The 19,943-nt window shown below is 45.4% G+C and overlaps 1 protein-coding gene across 11 annotated transcripts in view; it reads right to left on the bottom strand.

Moving 5' to 3' along the window:
• Positions 1–441: 441 nt before the first annotated feature.
• Positions 442–19,943, bottom strand: part of kiaa0319l (KIAA0319 like) — a 30,599-nt gene continuing 11,097 nt past the window's right edge. For 6 of the 11 annotated variants that reach the window (XM_034544414.1, XM_034544412.1, XM_034544410.1 and 3 more), the window contains 34 exons: positions 19,617–19,709; positions 19,395–19,527; positions 18,940–19,045; positions 18,679–18,801; positions 18,451–18,574; positions 17,152–17,284; positions 16,774–16,922; positions 15,653–15,745; positions 15,431–15,563; positions 14,976–15,081; positions 14,715–14,837; positions 14,487–14,610; positions 14,028–14,296; positions 13,457–13,549; positions 13,066–13,201; positions 12,925–13,029; positions 11,619–11,717; positions 10,998–11,095; positions 10,691–10,778; positions 9,386–9,478; positions 9,164–9,296; positions 8,709–8,814; positions 8,448–8,570; positions 8,220–8,343; positions 6,921–7,053; positions 6,543–6,691; positions 5,809–5,957; positions 5,533–5,671; positions 5,011–5,260; positions 4,632–4,774; positions 4,042–4,164; positions 3,781–3,871; positions 3,422–3,513; positions 442–3,175 (listed from right to left, as the gene is read on the bottom strand). In XM_034544414.1, the coding sequence (XP_034400305.1) occupies positions 2,979–3,175; positions 3,422–3,513; positions 3,781–3,871; positions 4,042–4,164; positions 4,632–4,774; positions 5,011–5,260; positions 5,533–5,671; positions 5,809–5,957; positions 6,543–6,691; positions 6,921–7,053; positions 8,220–8,343; positions 8,448–8,570; positions 8,709–8,814; positions 9,164–9,296; positions 9,386–9,478; positions 10,691–10,778; positions 10,998–11,095; positions 11,619–11,717; positions 12,925–13,029; positions 13,066–13,201; positions 13,457–13,549; positions 14,028–14,296; positions 14,487–14,610; positions 14,715–14,837; positions 14,976–15,081; positions 15,431–15,563; positions 15,653–15,745; positions 16,774–16,922; positions 17,152–17,284; positions 18,451–18,574; positions 18,679–18,801; positions 18,940–19,045; positions 19,395–19,527; positions 19,617–19,709 (4,373 nt within the window). In that variant the 3' untranslated portion in view covers positions 442–2,978. Of the gene's footprint in view, positions 3,244–3,421; positions 3,514–3,780; positions 3,872–4,041; positions 4,165–4,631; positions 4,775–5,010; positions 5,261–5,532; positions 5,672–5,808; positions 5,958–6,542; positions 6,692–6,920; positions 7,054–8,219; positions 8,344–8,447; positions 8,571–8,708; positions 8,815–9,163; positions 9,297–9,385; positions 9,479–10,690; positions 10,779–10,997; positions 11,096–11,618; positions 11,718–12,924; positions 13,202–13,456; positions 13,550–14,027; positions 14,297–14,486; positions 14,611–14,714; positions 14,838–14,975; positions 15,082–15,430; positions 15,564–15,652; positions 15,746–16,773; positions 16,923–17,151; positions 17,285–18,450; positions 18,575–18,678; positions 18,802–18,939; positions 19,046–19,394; positions 19,528–19,616; positions 19,710–19,943 lie in introns of all 11 variants that reach the window. The other 5 variants (XR_004610086.1, XR_004610087.1, XM_034544415.1 and 2 more) reach the window with 5 other exon arrangements.

The raw sequence follows: 19,943 nt of genomic DNA on the forward strand, positions 1-19,943 counted from the left end.
CAGTGACCCCAAAAAAAGAAACTATCTCATAAATACTGGATATCCATCTCCAGGCATGTGCTGTTTGCATAATTACTGGAGGGATCATCTTGGTTGCACATGTTTGCTGGGCGGTCCTGGCCCCTGGTGTGAAGATGCTTATGTTTAAAGTACAAAAGTAGTTTCAGTCACTGCATCTTTGTCCATAAACGTAATGTTACAAAAACAGCCACACGCACACACATTTAACAGTGCAGACCTTCAAGCAAACGCCAACAATGCATTTATTCTGCACTAAATTATTGCGATCATAAAATCAAGTAAAGTTTCAATTAATTCTATGACTCAAATTGTTTATTTTATAAAAAATTTAGATAATTGGGGCCTATTACAATTCCCCATAGCCCAAGTTGACATCTTGAAATATCTTCGTTTTGCAAATTATCAATCATGGAACAGAGAAGAGCTGCAAATTGACTTTAATTTGTCAATATTGTTGAAGATTATGTTATGAGTTGATGAAGGTGCTCGTGCATTTGAGGCAGTGACACACAAGGCATCACAGACAAGGACAATGAGCTTTGAGAAGAAGATGATGATCTCAGCTCTATACATTATCACATTTCAGGCCTCTACTGTAACAAAAAAAGTGTCCTGTATGAAACTTAAAGGAACATTACATGCTGGCAGTGGAAAGGAAGGACAAATGGGAAATAAGGACCTTTTGTTCTGCTCAAAAACTCAAGAGCAAACTGAAACATTTTTAATTTTAATTGACAGATTATCCAGTTGCATCAGGTCTGGGTCACATATATGGGAAGAAGGGGGGGGGGGTTCTCCTTCACTACACGCCTATCTAAACATCTTAAGTTAAACTCCCTTCAATCAACAGTTGCTCTCCATTTTCTCTGCCTAACTTCACAGTGGACTCCATCAGAGTCAAGGTCAATTCTCTTACTTCTATGAATCCCCAAAGGGACTTGGCTAATGTGGTACCTGGAACAGAAGAAGTGCCGAATCCTCTCAAATCGGTTAAGAAGTGTCCTCGGAATGAGGGTGAACAACTTGGCAACTACTCCAAAGGTCATTTCCTATGATGAGTAAAGACATCAGAAGAATACGACATTAATTATTGGGTGCACTTGGTTTTGGTTCGCCTCACATAAATTGGCAAAAAGGCGGCCGGATATAATTCAGCAACTCTGACCGAGATGTTGTTGTTGTTAAATATCTCTGTCCCGCCCTGATGTACACCAAACTAGTGCAGCAGAACGACATCGGCATGAGATGACTCAACAGTACAAAAGAAGACAGTTTTTGCTAATAAAGTGAATCGACAGCGTGCACCTTTCAGCATTCAGCAGGAAAACAAAAGATAAAGTGACTCAACTTGTGGACTTGCAATGGAAGAGTCATTTGGTTAAAGTGTTCACCCCCCCAAGATTAACCTGCTGCTCTTAGCTCATTTGTGGGAAGTCAGTATTTGTTTTTAAAGGTAATTTTGGACACATAATTCACTATAGGAATAGGACAAATGCGCTCATACTATTTCGGAGCCAAACGGTTCATAATTGGTTGCTGAAATTGCACAGAAACTGCGAAATTACCCCACAGGATAAAAAAAGTTAAGTTCCCACTTTGTTACACGTTGAGCTTTTCAGGTATGTTTCAATTACTGCCGATGCCTCTGGACTTGAACTGCATTCACTTTGCTCAAGTGTAGCCTTACCCTTCATCTTTAAAGCCAAGAAAATTAAATATTTAATACATTTTAAATGCAGTTAAATTGTTTCTTTTTTTATGGCCTTTTTAACTTTAACCATCACAGATCTCCCTACAAGAGAGGAAAATAAGACCAAAGTGACCGACATCTAATTCACAGCCTGAAGGTGGTTTAAAAAACAAAACAACAGACATACAAAAACTGAAGTGGTCTTTGTGGTTCAAGCAGTCGTCCCATGGATGAAGCTCGAGGTGAGTGAATTCCAATTGTCGTGTTGTGAACATCTCCTCGCTGTTCTCTCCGTCCGTCGAGACCAAACTCATTAACGGTGTTTTCCAGTGTTTGTCCTGGCGACTTTATCCACAGAGAAACCTTCAGAATAAAAGCAGTGTTTTTTTTTCTTAAAGAATCTTGAGCCTCGGACCGCCCCCTCCCCTCCGCTGACAACGTTGTTAACGATTCAGTATGTCAACAATAGAAATAAAAAGCATACAAACTGCTCTGAAGAAGCATCTTTTGACACAGCCGCTGGAATAAATCCACACATACACCCGACATACAGACATGCAGGCGATCATTCCCGTATCAAGTTGGAGCAGAACCGTCACTCTTCATGCACATGGATTTGTTTTTCCCTTCTTCTTTAGGGGAGGGTCCGTTGCTGTCATTGGCTCTTGTTTTGGTTGGTTTATTTTTTCCTTTTCCGACGAGTCGCCATGTTGGCCACTGACTAAAACGGTCAGTGCAGAGTCCATTGGCTTCTCCGTGGCAGTTTGGTAGCATCAAGTTGACCTGGACCAGTGCAATTCGGACATCTTCGTGTGCGTACATGCATGTCTACGAGAGGCAAGCTGTGAGCGTGTCAAGTGGCTGGTGTTCATGTCATCCAAGCAGTTGTTTTTTTGTTTGTTTTTTCAATACAGAAAGTACACGAGTTACTTTGTGAGCCATCAGTTAGAGGGGTGACAATACATTCTCTATGTCTCTGTGTTAAATAATAGGGGTCTATGTTATAGGTAGCTTGTTTTTCCTTCCATAGTGGCTCAGTGTGGGAGCAGGGAAACGTCAGTACAGTGGTGTTTTTGTTTGTTTTCTGTGACAGCAGGACGACATGTTGCTCCTCTTGTTCCCTTTCCTCGTCCCCACAGTCCGTCTTCATGGACGACGGGTGTGCGGTTTCTGTGTTGAAGAACAACAAAAAGGGAAACGGGAAGAGCGAGGAGCGGCTGGACGAGGGTAACGAGGCGAGCGGCGAGCTCCCCTGCCTCCTCTCTTGCTATAGCAGCTCCTCTCTTTGCTTCTTTGCCCTCACCGGCCCCTGGCCGTTCCTCAGGAAGCCGTTCTGGGGCCGCAGGAGATGGCCTCGCTCCTGCTCCGTCCACGGGACCCCGCCCTGCCCATCCTCACTGTCCAGGTCAGAGTCAGAGCGCATGAGGGCGGAGGAGGTGGGAGCGGGCACCGGCTTCAGGCGGGCTGGCAGGAGGCAGATGGAGGTGGAGGTGAAGGGGAACAGAAGGACACGGAAGGGTGTCAAATTAATGCTGTGTCAAAGCAGAATGTTCCATTTATTACGATTTCTTTGAATTCCAGTTTGAGATTTCACCTGTGATTTGCATTAGTGCCTGGTACATATAAAAACTAGGTGTGTGTATGTATGTGTGTGTGTGTGTGTGTGTGTGTGTGTGTGTGTGTGTGTGTGTGTGTGAGAGAGAGACTTACCAGCTCTCGGTGGTTGTAGCTCCAGACTGTCTTGCTCATCAGCTTCTAGCATTTTATACCTGCTTTTGCTTCTGCGCACTTTGCTCTTACGCCTTTCAGGGAATAAAAAAGACACACAAAAATATCATTAGATTACATATAGATTTTTGACATGTAACAATAAGAAAACAAATCAAGAAAACCAAATAAAAAGAACGGTAAATTAAAGTTGAATAAAGAGTATGTTCGAAAAGAAGTAGGCAGAAGTAAAGACCTACAAGGTCCGACCTCTTTCTATAACTTAAATAACTTAGAATTTCTTTCTTGGATTCATTTATATATATTTGTATATAGTATGTGTCCTCAGATATTTAGCTCACCTGTTGCAGCAACACACCATCCCCCAGACAACTGTTGCTATAGCAACCACAATCATGAAGGATGCGATAGTCACATAGAGGACGCTCCACTCTGAAAACAAAATATTTGTGATTATGTGTTATTACCAAGTAATGGAATACACATAACATGAACATATGAGGAGATTAAAGCCGTATGAGCTCAATCGCAGTGTTTAGGAGAATAACAAAACGTTAGTAATGCACTAAAAAAATATTCAATTAAGATTTCTCTCATCTCACCGCAATTGCTCTCTGCATCTCCAAGCTGAGCTCTGATGAAGTTCTCCATCCAGAAAGGCTGGCAGACACAGCTCCGCGTGAACGAGTCGCACTCACCGTGACTCGAGCAGTTCAGCTGGCAGACTGAGGAAGGAGAGCGTACAGGAAAAGAAACGAAAGCTTTAATATCCCAAGAGTGGCGGATGATCTTAGCGAAAGCAAACCGAGAGAACTAACTAGCGAACAACATACGGATCATAGAACATAAACGGGAGCATTGAATATAAGATAACAGTGAAAGGAAGCAACTTGCAGCGACAGCTCAAACGTCTAATCTGACCATTATCTTAGGTTACAAAGGTCAAGAGGTCAAAGCAGCTGTTTCTATGACCTGCCTGTGGCGTCTGGCTCAAAGTGCAAAAAATACATCCTGAAATGACAAATATCGGATTCTAACTGCAACGCTGGTGTTACACTGCTTTTAAACTAATATACTGTATGGCACAATGTTGTATTCATGTCCACCAATAGTAGCACTTAATTCTGTATTACGTTAAATTCTCACTCTTTTTCCTTTGTTGTGTTCCAAACTATATTTGCCAAGTACTCACTGACTGTATCCACTCGTCGGGCCTTGTAGATTAGAAAGTCATTCTTCTGTTTGCGCAGTTTGTTGCGTAGGCTAAGTGCAACGCTGCGGCCTGACAGAGGAGGGCGCCCTGGACCGCCGGACACCAGGAAGACCAGACGAGTACTGAGGGGGGAGGAAACCAAACAAACCGCTTTCTCACTTACATAGTGACGCCCACTAAATCGAGCCAACTGTGGAAAGTCTCATTCCAGCATTTTATATAGTTATGGGTTTCATCACCAGGTTTTGAAAAGTCAAGTTGGGGTTATAACATGAGACAACATACATCTATTGTTTTCACGCACAAAAAATAAAATAAAAAATATCTTCAGGCCAGAAAAAGGTGCAGTAAGACTCACCTGTGCTCATTAAACGCACTGATCTCTCGCACAATGATGTCGCTGTCGAGCACGCCCAGTAAGACCCCGACCTGGCGCAGTAGCATGTCGCGCTGGCGGCGGGACACCTGGGACACAGAGACCTCCAGCACCAACTCCACCAGGTCACGCTCCCATATGTCTGATAAACAGAGGGCGGTGGAGAAAAAGGAGGCGAGATTGAGAGAGCGAGAGAGCAACTGATTGCAGGACCCGTCGGACATTCTGCAAACTGGGAGAGAGGCCAGAGCACCAAGTGACGGATTAGTTTCTGGCTGCGTTTGCGTCTGTGCACCGTATGCCACACGCTGCTCGACCTTCTCATGGCGGTTGCTGTGTGGAAAACATTTGCATGCAGTTGGTCGAAGGCAAAAATAAACTCAAAATCCTCCGAGAGGGGCCGTGATGAAATGCTCAAATTTACAACTTTGAAAATGTTCAGTATGTGGCGGTGGACAGAGCAACAGAATAATATAGAAAGGATTAATAGAACCTCCCCCTCACCTGGTTTGACCTCCACTGTGCCGCCGTCAGTGCTGGTCTGTCCCTTACTGTCCGTTACAGTCAGGGTGAAGCTGTACTTCCCAGCCACCAGGTTTCCCAGAAACAGCACCGCCTGGTGGTCAGAGTTGTTCAGTACTTCCTATTGGAACAAAGAGACAGAAGTGTGACAATGTTTCTGGGGTTTAAATGTGTTGAAAAAGTCTTCGAAGGTGGAATTTTTTCTATATATATATTCCGTCCACTCATTTGTAATATTCGGTCGGAGGCCAGTCTCACCCCCGCAGCAGGACTGCTATCATCTCTGGTCCACAGGTAGCTGACTCCTTTGTCGTCAGTGGAGTGAGATCCATCTAGAGTGCCGGTCCTGACAGGCAGAGTGATGGGTGGACTCGACACAACATGAGCCACCGGCGGCTGATCCAGTTCTGGAAGAAAAATAAAACATTTTCAATTCAATTCAATTCAGTTTATTTTGTATAGCCCAATATCACAAATTGGCCTCAGAGGGCTTTACAATCTGTACACATACGACATCCCTGTCCCAGGACCTCACATCGGATCAGGACACAATAATGGGATTATGACATGGATAATACAACAGATGGATTTAAGACTGTTCTCATTGTGCCTGTTAACATGCTTCATATTATTATCAGTGAGTTTGCATTAGAATAGAGGACTACAGCTGCGTGTGTAACTGTGTGTGAGAATGAACATCTGATTGTGTGTGTAGGTGTTTGTAATCATGTGTATGTAGGATCAGTGTGCGTGCGTAGTAGATGTGTTGGTTTACAGTATTTTTATGATGAATTTATATCTGGGACACTAGCCTTGAGCTGAAAGAGATCCAAAATTAACAAACCCATAAGACAATAGTATGTTTGAAGACAAGGCAATGACACAAACTACGCATCTACTTATAATGCTTCCTTAATTATAAATAAACAACATCTACAATTGTCACCAGTCCGACTGTGACCTCAGCGAACTGTATATTTATATCCCCTGACCTTCTCTGACGATGACCGTCACAGCGTCTGCGCTCTGCAGCTTCCTCTCATCAGTTACGGTCAGGGTGAACTCGTACGTGCCGACCTGGAGACCCGTCACCGTGGCAACGGCGCCGTCGGCATTCTCAATCTTCACACCGTCAGGACCCCTGTCGGAGGGACAGACGGACCGAAGCGGAAAAAAAAAAGGACGAGTGAGGAAGAGAATTCACCGCAGAAGGACGGCTGAACCTTGACGACACTGCCGCAGAGTCCGTTTTGAAATCCGTCTCTTTTGTACATTTGAATACGGACGGCGCGTTGGAATGACTCCGCTTCAGTTTTGGCGTCAACTCGGAGGCTGCAGCCAAAGCGAAGTGCAAAGTGTGTCCGACTCACTTGGTTTGTTTCCAGTGGTAGGTGTCGATCTTCTGGTCATCGCTGCTCTTGCCGCCATCCAGCGTGGTTCGATCCACAGGCAGCGTCAGCTCTTTCTCCGGTCCTGCGTCTGCTACTGGTGGCTTATTGTTTTCTGGAGGACGGAGAGCGAGATGGAAGTCAAAAACACACCTCCATCGTACGACACATGGCGGATACAGTAGTTATCGGGATAATGGCGGTCAAAGGTGTCGGGTTTTTCTTATAGGCTTAAATGGAAACTACATTAAGCACTTCCTCTCATGACCAATGCAAGCTAACAGAGCACATCCTCCAACAACAATAGTGCAAATCAATTGTTTTACATACGGTGCAATTTTAACGATGATGTATTAGGGCCATTTAGGGTAAAAGAAAATTAAAAAGTAATACAGAGCCGAAAGAGAAGGTTAATATTCCGAGGTTAAAGCGGCAACAAACAAAAAAACACTAATTCATGTTAAATTCCTGAAATGTTTTCGGAGATTATAAAGTTTTATAAAGTTTTTTTTTTAGAGTAGTGTTCTTATGTCAAAATGGCCCTGGCCAAGTGTCCGTCCTACATACACACATTTTCTTTCATGCCCTTTCTGTGTTCTTTGATGAAGATAAATAAATAGTGATACAATTCATGTATTTCGCGGCTCAAAGAAAAACACATTAATAAGAGAAGGTGGTCATAAAAGGTCAAAGTGCTTCTTTCACATATCATGACTCAAACGGTTGACATCGTCTGACCTTGCAGGTGAATGAGAGTTCACGTAACAGTTCCTGTTGAAACTCTACAAGAGCGCCATGACAGTGTGTGTGTCTACAGTCTACAGTTTACGCCAGGTGCTTATCAGGTGCACGTGCACACACATGCACCAAAGTACACCAGGGCAAGGTGCTGTTGACCAAAGCCAAAGCAAATAGAACTTGCTCGCAGTAGCTTCACACATTATATAGGTCACGTATAAAGCTACATTGTGGACATGCTCTTCACACCTGATTTGTATATTTGCATTATGACCTGTGGAACTGGTACGCAGGGCATATTGAGTGGAGGAGGAAAGCTGAGATAAGGAGTTTAATTCTAGTCTGTCTTTCCGTGGTGCATAACTGCACACAGCTGAGCAAATAGGCTTAAAGAAACACGAGAGAATGACTGCCAAATTAAGTAAGAAAGGCGTGACAGTTGTTTTAATAGCCTCAGCTGCTGAATAACCAAAGATTCCTCTCAACGTTTCAACGACGACAATATTCAAAAGTGCCGAATTGGCATGAGCGGGAGCCATTCACCTGGCTGCACGATGACGGTGACCTGCGCGGTCTCCTGCTGTCCAGCGGAGTCCGTCACAGTCAGCTGGAAGGTGTAGTCTCCCTCCTGCATAGCCGACAGCTGCAAGATCGGCTTACGTACGCCCTAAGAAAGAAAGGGAGAGCACGAAAAGATGCCGCCGTTAGCCTCGAGTCTTTCAGCCAGGCGAACGGAAACTTAGTTAAGAATATGTGTGTAGAGTGTCTCACCTGCATCTCCACCACCTTGTCTTTGCTCTCAGGGCTGAGGGACCACTCGTAGGACAGGGAGTCGTGGTCGTCGGTGCTTTGGTTGCCGTACAGAGTGATGGAGTTGCGTGGCAACTGGAGGACCTGGATGCAGGAAAGAGCAGCAATTGGTTACCGGGAGGGTGCTGGTTTGGTTAAAAAAAAAAAAGAAAAGAAAAGCATTTTGACATCTTTACGTTTATCAAGGTTTTTTGAAATTCTTTTAAACATAACATTTCTGACCTGGTTCGGACCGGCATTGGCCACAGGCCGGTAGTCCTTGGCTTTGTTGACCAAGAGGGTGGCCTGTGTCGAGTTTGTGGCTCCGTCTGAGTCCGTCACTGTCAAACTGAGAAAGGACAGTCCTCAGGTTAAATAGTAAAACCGTGTGGCAAAACAAAAATCTAATAATTACACACGTGACTTGAATAAAAACTCATGTCTATAAAAAAAAAAAAATTCTTACTTTTTGATTTATGTTTTGAGTCACTTTAAGCCAGCTGTTCTTCTGATTTTAATGATATTCTTATGACAGACGTATAGAGAGCAAAGAGGCCCGGTATGAAAAGCCCTGACAGCAATCGACTTATTCATCTTTGTAATCTCTTGGCTGGGATGTTTGCGACATGTTTATCTAAAAACACGTGAGAAACCTTTGGAGCTCACAAAGTCTAAACAATATCAAGGCCGTCACGTACAAGAATGTGTAGTTCCCGTGCACCAGGTTGGTGAGGGTGAGGACGGGGGTGTCAGTGGAGACTTTCTCCTCCCTCAGGGGACCTTTGACCTCTTCCCAGTGCCACGCCACCACCTTGTCGTCATCTGTGCTCTCTGTGAGGAGGAGACAAAGAAAGGAGGACACATTCTCAGCTGCCGTTAAAGATGTTTGTGTATTTGTGTGCGCAGCACGGGACACTCACGGCTGCCGTCGATGACCGTAGAGCTGGTTGGCAGGGAGATCTCCTGGAACTTTGGGGAAACCACGGCAACAGGAGGCTTGTTTACCCGCAGCTCTGTCAGGTGGAAAGCAAAGAAGAATTAAGTTGCGTTGCGGGAGCCGTGCGTCAGCCAGCAGTCTGCAGCGGCATCAGAGTTCATTTAACCAACGTTGAGGCGGACCGGTGCACTGATGCCCAATCGTTTACATCTGACAGACACATCGGGAAGACAACGCCATCAAACATTAGTCAAGCCCTTCTGACGACCTGCTGCAGCAGAGGAGCCACACAGCATAATATTGCTCACCTCATTAGAATTAGCATGTGGAGTATTTGACAGCGTTAGTGTCAATCCGCAACATTTCATCAAAGGAAGCACAGTACAGATAACTACATGCAGGCACTGGTTAAAATAAGAACCATGTCACATTTCAAAAACTCATCAAACTTTTTTTCAATATAGTTTAAAAAAAACTTTTTTACTAATCTTTCTTTTATAATTTCCCACGTTTGCGTTTATCACAAATTTGCCTCAAGGGGCGTTACAATCTGTACAGCATAGGACTCTATCCTCTGACCCTCGATTCAGATGAGGAAAAAATAAATACATTAAAAATAAATGTTACAAAAATGTACATTCAGGATGACAGATTTATAGATAGATTGCGTGTATAGATAAGGGTCGGAGCCAACCTCCTATCCACCATCATATTCCAATGTGCTTAGCAGCTTTATAAACTATTCATCTTCATTGGACTCAAAGGTTGCTCGCATTACGGGGCTTAATGCTCAACATTTTTTTCCCCCAGATCCAAAATCATTCTGACTCGACTGTCCACATTAATGTCTGAAGTGACTCATATTTGAAAGGACTTCTGCCCCACAAGCAGCCAATAGCATGGGGGGCTGCTGTTCGGCGGCTCATTGGTCCGCTAATAGACACGGGAGTGGTTGGGGGTCCAGATACTGCTCAATTCAACAGATCTGGGTTCCCCCTTCTTGTATAACTGCTGATGTTTCAAATCAGAGTTCTACTGAGCGAAACATGACACCCGGGGTAGCAGGAGAACTCAGAAATATAGGAAACAGTATCAGTGTTTGATCACCAAAGACATGCTGCTTCTTCTGGAGCACTGCATAGTTAAGTTCCATGTGGACTGACGCACGTGGCCGGTGATCGGCTTTGCATCGGATTCAGGAACGCATGTGAAAGTGAAAGTGAAAGTGAAAGTGCCCCCCCCCCCAACATCTGAGATCACCACAATAATGCACGATGTTCGACCTCACCTGGCTTGACTGTGACATTGACGTAACCTTCTCCATGAGCACCCTGCCCGCCCACCATCACCTCAAACTCATACAGGCCCACAGTCAGCTGGGGGAGAGAGAGAGGGAGGGAGAGGGGGAGAGAGAGAGAAGGAGAGAAGAGAGGGAGAGAAGAGAGGGAGTCAAGCAAACAAAAAGAGGAAGTGATCCCTTTGAGACGATCCGTGTCCTAAACACGTGACTGAAACCTTCCGTTTAAACATGCAACAGAGCTCCAGCTGCATGATATTTTTAGCAGAATATGAAATGTGAAAGCTGTCATCTGTACCTTGCTGAGCTTCAGAGTCTTGCTGCGCTTCCCTTCCATCTCCCCACTGTAATCTTTGGGATGAGTTATCAGACGCCAGTCAAATGCATAGTTTGTCCCTGTAAAGAAGCAGCAACAATAAACAAAACAAATTGCTTGTGCATTTAATTACAATCTATCAGATGAGGATTATTTCCAGATGAGACATTTTTTTGGGGCTCTTTGGAGCGTGCCGACGGAAGGATCGAGGGATTAACAACATGACGACATGCATCCTCTTGGTAACGGTGTAATCTTCCTTTTTCCAGTCTGGATTTGGAATAGTCTGGCGAGTGTTCAGTGTGATGCACTGATGGTGGCTCAGTGATACAACTGTCAAGCAGGCTGTCCTTGATTACTCCATTACTCAACAACAACAACAACAACACCACCACCACAACAGCATGCTAAACCTCGCTCGGTCTGCAACTAGAATGCACTGAAGTCAAATTAATTTCCGCGGACTGGAACGCTTCTGATTACCAACCTCCATGTGGAATACAATTCTGCTACATATTAAGAATATCTAAGTTTGGTAGAAAACTGCTGAAATAAGTTTAGCAAACTTCAATAGTTTATCGAATATTTCCACGGTCTTATTACCTGGTGGGGGCGTCGAGACCACGAAGGCGTTGAGCTCGACCTCGTTGCGGGGCAACGTGACCTCCACGTTCTCTCCCGCCGACACCACCAGCTCCCTCACTGTAGAGGGGAAAAAACAGAATCGGATGAACGGATGCCAAACGTACAAGTGACAGACACAAACCGCTTGGAGAGCAGAGTATTCAACAGGAGAGGGACAAATAACACCCCCCACAGATGCATGTACTCAAGGGGGGTGCAAGTGAGTGGGGGGGATGTTCTGGGGATGCGGTACGTCCGTACGTGGTATATTCACATTTAGACAACTAAAAACTATGCAAATGAAAAAGATTGATGCCGCAGAGGCCGACCTGTAGTCCCTAGTGTGGCTAAAGCTGCTAGATGATGCAACTCCTTGCATTTGTAGCCACTAAACCCTCCCTACCGTATGTCATCCATTCCAACACACACACACACACACACACACACACACACACACACACACACACACACACACACACACACACACACACACACACACACACACACACACACACACACACACACACACACACACACACACACACACACACACACACACACACACACACACACACACACACACACACACACACACACACACACACACACACACACACACACACACACACACACACACACACACACACACACACACACACACACACACACACACACACACACACACACACACACACACACACACACACACACACACACACACACACACACACACACACACACACACACACACACACACACACACACACACACACACACACACACACACACACACACACACACACACACACACACACACACACACACACACACACACACACACACACACACACACGCGGCCTGTTTGTGGCTGATGGCTGTGCTGGAGATACGGATTGTTCAAGTTTTTCCGGTTTGAAGAAGCCCGGCATGTCTCAGCACATTCCTGTTGTCTACTACAGCTATGCTGCTTTCATCTGGAACAATAACATCCGAGCGGTCTGCCATGAAGAAATGTGTGGGCAAAGTACGTCTTCATGTTATTAAACATTGGCTGAAGCAAAAACAGTAAATAGATCCCTTGCACATTTTGTGTGTGTGACATAAAAATGCACGCTTTAAAACCCGGGGACACGGGCGTAACCAATTTCAATAAAGAAAGGACCCGAGATTCGAGTGCTGCCGCTACATCATTCAGCAGCTCGTAATTAATAAATGAAGACAAGACGCATTACAGAACGGGCTGGAAATAGGCAACGCCGACCGGCGCCGACAGCAGCTCCCTTACCGGCCTGTGTTGGCGTCGTGGTGAGGGCCGCTACAGCCGCTGTGGGCGCGATCACGTCGCTGCTATTGGGAGACGCGGTGGTGTCGGCGGTGGTGTCGGCGGTGGTGTCGGCGGTGGTGTCGGCGGTGGTGTCGGCGGTGGCCGTCGGGTTCTGCTGTGACGGAGCCGGAGCGACGTCTGCGCTCCCATTGGCCGACTGGCTCTGGTTCCTTTGGGCCGTTTGCAGCAGCGCGATGGCGCCGGGGGCCGACGGAGCCGTTTCCACTTTAGGCTTTTCCTGCAGACACGGTTGCAGAGTGAAGGTTTAAATGACCCGAAAGGCAAAGATTTGAGGCAGAATTTGGATTATGTATTTGTATTCTTCTTCTACTCTCTGATCTGACTAGTGCGAAGAACAACAAAGAAAGGGGAAGAACATTGGCCGACTTGTTTCAGTGCTGGCACAGAAAGCCAACTTTTTGACAGCAGCTGCTTCAGGAAAGCAAGATCAGTATAAAAAGTATAAAAAAGTAACAATATTCTGTGAAGTTACCGTGCTGGTTAGTTGTCCCGCCTGCAGCTCGTGGCTTCCTGTTTGCGGTGCAAGAGGAGCCCTTCTTCTACGCCTTGCTGTGTAGACAGGACTCTGAAAGTAAAGTAAGGGGAAAATATTACACACGCACGCACTAGCAGTTTGTTGATATGATCTGCTTGACCTCCCAACACATGCTCTGTGTCCTATTGAGCTTCTCGTCTCTTAACGATGATAAAGCTGAACATAACAATAACTCAACATTACTGTAATACAATAATTAATCATTGAGAGGTCGTTAAACTCTTAGTTATTTTCAGTCATTTGAGCTTTCTGGAGTTTTTCATAAAAAGCATTAAAAACTGTTTCAGTTGGAGTATTATCAGGGTATTATAGACCTGCTATAATATGCTTAAATATATAATATGCTTAAATATATAATAAATAAATAAAATTCAATAAATATATATTGAAAACAAATCACAAATAAAAAATAAAGCAGTGCAACATAACAATACCTTATTGATCTACGTATTAATTCATGCAATACAAAACATTCAAGAAATCAAATATAAACTTTTAGCACACACACCTTGGAGAGCAGCTGAAGGAGGCCGAGGGACTCGTAGTGGGGCTGGGGCAGGGTGGTGATGGGGCAGCCCGTATTCCTCGTGCAGCGGAGGAGCACACATTGTCCGCCGAGGCTCCACACGCCGTTGCAACTGGGATTCAGGCAGCAGGACTCCCAACACGTCGCCCCGCCTCTCCCTTTGGCCAGGGAGTGCCAACCCAGGCTGATGACGCTGCTCCAGTGGATCCCCAGCACCCCGCCGGTCACCCGGCAGAGATTTGCTGACACACCTGGACGGAGACCGAGGGGAAGAGAAGACAATGGTGTGTACTGGGCTGATGGTGAAAACTTAAGTCACTTGCGGGAGACGTTTTTTGCAACACACTGTGGAAAAGAAAAAGGCTGGAAGTTGGTCCTGAAATCGTTTCAACGACGACAATATTCAAAAGTGCCGAGTTGGCATGAGCGGGAGCCATTCACCTGGCTGCACGATGACGGTGACCTGCGCGGTCTCCTGCTGTCCAGCGGAGTCCGTCACAGTCAGCTGGAAGGTGTAGTCTCCCTCCTGCATAGCCGACAGCTGCAAGATCGGCTTACGTACGCCCTAAGAAAGAAAGGGAGAGCACGAAAAGATGCCGCCGTTAGCCTCGAGTCTTTCAGCCAGGCGAACGGAAACTTAGTTAAGAATATGTGTGTAGAGTGTCTCACCTGCATCTCCACCACCTTGTCTTTGCTCTCAGGGCTGAGGGACCACTCGTAGGACAGGGAGTCGTGGTCGTCGGTGCTTTGGTTGCCGTACAGAGTGATGGAGTTGCGTGGCAACTGGAGGACCTGGATGCAGGAAAGAGCAGCAATTGGTTACCGGGAGGGTGCTGGTTTGGTTAAAAAAAAAAAAGAAAAGAAAAGCATTTTGACATCTTTACGTTTATCAAGGTTTTTTGAAATTCTTTTAAACATAACATTTCTGACCTGGTTCGGACCGGCATTGGCCACAGGCCGGTAGTCCTTGGCTTTGTTGACCAAGAGGGTGGCCTGTGTCGAGTTTGTGGCTCCGTCTGAGTCCGTCACTGTCAAACTGAGAAAGGACAGTCCTCAGGTTAAATAGTAAAACCGTGTGGCAAAACAAAAATCTAATAATTACACACGTGACTTGAATAAAAACTCATGTCTATAAAAAAAAAAAAATTCTTACTTTTTGATTTATGTTTTGAGTCACTTTAAGCCAGCTGTTCTTCTGATTTTAATGATATTCTTATGACAGACGTATAGAGAGCAAAGAGGCCCGGTATGAAAAGCCCTGACAGCAATCGACTTATTCATCTTTGTAATCTCTTGGCTGGGATGTTTGCGACATGTTTATCTAAAAACACGTGAGAAACCTTTGGAGCTCACAAAGTCTAAACAATATCAAGGCCGTCACGTACAAGAATGTGTAGTTCCTGTGCACCAGGTTGGTGAGGGTGAGGACGGGGGTGTCAGTGGAGACTTTCTCCTCCCTCAGGGGACCTTTGACCTCTTCCCAGTGCCACGCCACCACCTTGTCGTCATCTGTGCTCTCTGTGAGGAGGAGACAAAGAAAGGAGGACACATTCTCAGCTGCCGTTAAAGATGTTTGTGTATTTGTGTGCGCAGCACGGGACACTCACGGCTGCCGTCGATGACCGTAGGGCTGGTTGGCAGGGAGATCTCCTGGAACTTTGGGGAAACCACGGCAACAGGAGGCTTGTTTACCCGCAGCTCTGTCAGGTGGAAAGCAAAGAAGAATTAAGTTGCGTTGCGGGAGCCGTGCGTCAGCCAGCAGTCTGCAGCGGCATCAGAGTTCATTTAACCAACGTTGAGGCGGACCGGTGCACTGATGCCCAATCGTTTACATCTGACAGACACATCGGGAAGACAACGCCATCAAACATTAGTCAAGCCCTTCTGACGACCTGCTGCAGCAGAGGAGCCACACAGCATAATATTGCTCACCTCATTAGAATTAGCATGTGGAGTATTTGACAGCGTTAGTGTCAATCCGCAACATTTCATCAAAGGAAGCACAGTACAGATAACTACATGCAGGCACTGGTTAAAATAAGAACCATGTCACATTTCAAAAACTCATCAAACTTTTTTTCAATATAGTTTAAAAATTTTTTTTTTACTAATCTTTCTTTTAGAATTTCCCACGTTTGCGTTTATCACAAATTTGAAAAACATTTTCAATTCAATTCAATTCAGTTTATTTTGTATAGCCCAATATCACAAATTTGCTTCAGAGGGCTTTACAATCTGTACACATACGACATCCCTGTCCCAGGACCTCACATCGGATCAGGACACAATAATGGGATTACGACATGTATAATACAACAGATGGATTTAAGACTGTTCTCATTGTGCCTGTTAACATGCTTCATATTATTATCAGTGAGTTTGCATTAGAATAGAGGACTACAGCTGCGTGTGTAACTGTGTGTGAGAATGAACATCTGATTGTGTGTGTAGGTGTTTGTAATCATGTGTATGTAGGATCAGTGTGCGTGCGTAGTAGATGTGTTGGTTTACAGTATTTTTATGATGAATGTATATCTGGGACATTAGCCTTGAGCTGAAAGAGATCCAAAACTAACAAACCCATAAGACAATAGTATGTTTGAAGACAAGGCAATGACACAAACTACGCATCTACTTATAATGCTTCCTTAATTATAAATAAACAACATCTACAATTGTCACCAGTCCGACTGTGACCTCAGCGAACTGTATATTTATATCCCCTGACCTTCTCTGACGATGACCGTCACAGCGTCTGCGCTCTGCAGCTTCCTCTCATCAGTTACGGTCAGGGTGAACTCGTACGTGCCGACCTGGAGACCCGTCACCGTGGCAACGGCGCCGTCGGCATTCTCAATCTTCACACCGTCAGGACCCCTGTCGGAGGGACAGACGGACCGAAGCGGAAAAAAAAAAGGACGAGTGAGGAAGAGAATTCACCGCAGAAGGACGGCTGAACCTTGACGACACTGCCGCAGAGTCCGTTTTGAAATCCGTCTCTTTTGTACATTTGAATACGGACGGCGCGTTGGAATGACTCCGCTTCAGTTTTGGCGTCAACTCGGAGGCTGCAGCCAAAGCGAAGTGCAAAGTGTGTCCGACTCACTTGGTTTGTTTCCAGTGGTAGGTGTCGATCTTCTGGTCATCGCTGCTCTTGCCGCCATCCAGCGTGGTTCGATCCACAGGCAGCGTCAGCTCTTTCTCCGGTCCTGCGTCTGCTACTGGTGGCTTATTGTTTTCTGGAGGACGGAGAGCGAGATGGAAGTCAAAAACACACCTCCATCGTACGACACATGGCGGATACAGTAGTTATCGGGATAATGGCGGTCAAAGGTGTCGGGTTTTTCTTATAGGCTTAAATGGAAACTACATTAAGCACTTCCTCTCATGACCAATGCAAGCTAACAGAGCACATCCTCCAACAACAATAGTGCAAATCAATTGTTTTACATACGGTGCAATTTTAACGATGATGTATTAGGGCCATTTAGGGTAAAAGAAAATTAAAAAGTAATACAGAGCCGAAAGAGAAGGTTAATATTCCGAGGTTAAAGCGGCAACAAACAAAAAAACACTAATTCATGTTAAATTCCTGAAATGTTTTCGGAGATTATAAAGTTTTATAAAGTTTTTTTTTTAGAGTAGTGTTCTTATGTCAAAATGGCCCTGGCCAAGTGTCCGTCCTACATACACACATTTTCTTTCATGCCCTTTCTGTGTTCTTTGATGAAGATAAATAAATAGTGATACAATTCATGTATTTCGCGGCTCAAAGAAAAACACATTAATAAGAGAAGGTGGTCATAAAAGGTCAAAGTGCTTCTTTCACATATCATGACTCAAACGGTTGACATCGTCTGACCTTGCAGGTGAATGAGAGTTCACGTAACAGTTCCTGTTGAAACTCTACAAGAGCGCCATGACAGTGTGTGTGTCTACAGTCTACAGTTTACGCCAGGTGCTTATCAGGTGCACGTGCACACACATGCACCAAAGTACACCAGGGCAAGGTGCTGTTGACCAAAGCCAAAGCAAATAGAACTTGCTCGCAGTAGCTTCACACATTATATAGGTCACGTATAAAGCTACATTGTGGACATGCTCTTCACACCTGATTTGTATATTTGCATTATGACCTGTGGAACTGGTACGCAGGGCATATTGAGTGGAGGAGGAAAGCTGAGATAAGGAGTTTAATTCTAGTCTGTCTTTCCGTGGTGCATAACTGCACACAGCTGAGCAAATAGGCTTAAAGAAACACGAGAGAATGACTGCCAAATTAAGTAAGAAAGGCGTGACAGTTGTTTTAATAGCCTCAGCTGCTGAATAACCAAAGATTCCTCTCAACGTTTCAACGACGACAATATTCAAAAGTGCCGAATTGGCATGAGCGGGAGCCATTCACCTGGCTGCACGATGACGGTGACCTGCGCGGTCTCCTGCTGTCCAGCGGAGTCCGTCACAGTCAGCTGGAAGGTGTAGTCTCCCTCCTGCATAGCCGACAGCTGCAAGATCGGCTTACGTACGCCCTAAGAAAGAAAGGGAGAGCACGAAAAGATGCCGCCGTTAGCCTCGAGTCTTTCAGCCAGGCGAACGGAAACTTAGTTAAGAATATGTGTGTAGAGTGTCTCACCTGCATCTCCACCACCTTGTCTTTGCTCTCAGGGCTGAGGGACCACTCGTAGGACAGGGAGTCGTGGTCGTCGGTGCTTTGGTTGCCGTACAGAGTGATGGAGTTGCGTGGCAACTGGAGGACCTGGATGCAGGAAAGAGCAGCAATTGGTTACCGGGAGGGTGCTGGTTTGGTTAAAAAAAAAAAAGAAAAGAAAAGCATTTTGACATCTTTACGTTTATCAAGGTTTTTTGAAATTCTTTTAAACATAACATTTCTGACCTGGTTCGGACCGGCATTGGCCACAGGCCGGTAGTCCTTGGCTTTGTTGACCAAGAGGGTGGCCTGTGTCGAGTTTGTGGCTCCGTCTGAGTCCGTCACTGTCAAACTGAGAAAGGACAGTCCTCAGGTTAAATAGTAAAACCGTGTGGCAAAACAAAAATCTAATAATTACACACGTGACTTGAATAAAAACTCATGTCTATAAAAAAAAAAAAATTCTTACTTTTTGATTTATGTTTTGAGTCACTTTAAGCCAGCTGTTCTTCTGATTTTAATGATATTCTTATGACAGACGTATAGAGAGCAAAGAGGCCCGGTATGAAAAGCCCTGACAGCAATCGACTTATTCATCTTTGTAATCTCTTGGCTGGGATGTTTGCGACATGTTTATCTAAAAACACGTGAGAAACCTTTGGAGCTCACAAAGTCTAAACAATATCAAGGCCGTCACGTACAAGAATGTGTAGTTCCCGTGCACCAGGTTGGTGAGGGTGAGGACGGGGGTGTCAGTGGAGACTTTCTCCTCCCTCAGGGGACCTTTGACCTCTTCCCAGTGCCACGCCACCACCTTGTCGTCATCTGTGCTCTCTGTGAGGAGGAGACAAAGAAAGGAGGACACATTCTCAGCTGCCGTTAAAGATGTTTGTGTATTTGTGTGCGCAGCACGGGACACTCACGGCTGCCGTCGATGACCGTAGAGCTGGTTGGCAGGGAGATCTCCTGGAACTTTGGGGAAACCACGGCAACAGGAGGCTTGTTTACCCGCAGCTCTGTCAGGTGGAAAGCAAAGAAGAATTAAGTTGCGTTGCGGGAGCCGTGCGTCAGCCAGCAGTCTGCAGCGGCATCAGAGTTCATTTAACCAACGTTGAGGCGGACCGGTGCACTGATGCCCAATCGTTTACATCTGACAGACACATCGGGAAGACAACGCCATCAAACATTAGTCAAGCCCTTCTGACGACCTGCTGCAGCAGAGGAGCCACACAGCATAATATTGCTCACCT

This window comes from Cyclopterus lumpus, chromosome 11 (genome assembly GCF_009769545.1).
Source record: "Cyclopterus lumpus isolate fCycLum1 chromosome 11, fCycLum1.pri, whole genome shotgun sequence".
NCBI lineage: Eukaryota > Metazoa > Chordata > Actinopteri > Perciformes > Cyclopteridae > Cyclopterus > Cyclopterus lumpus.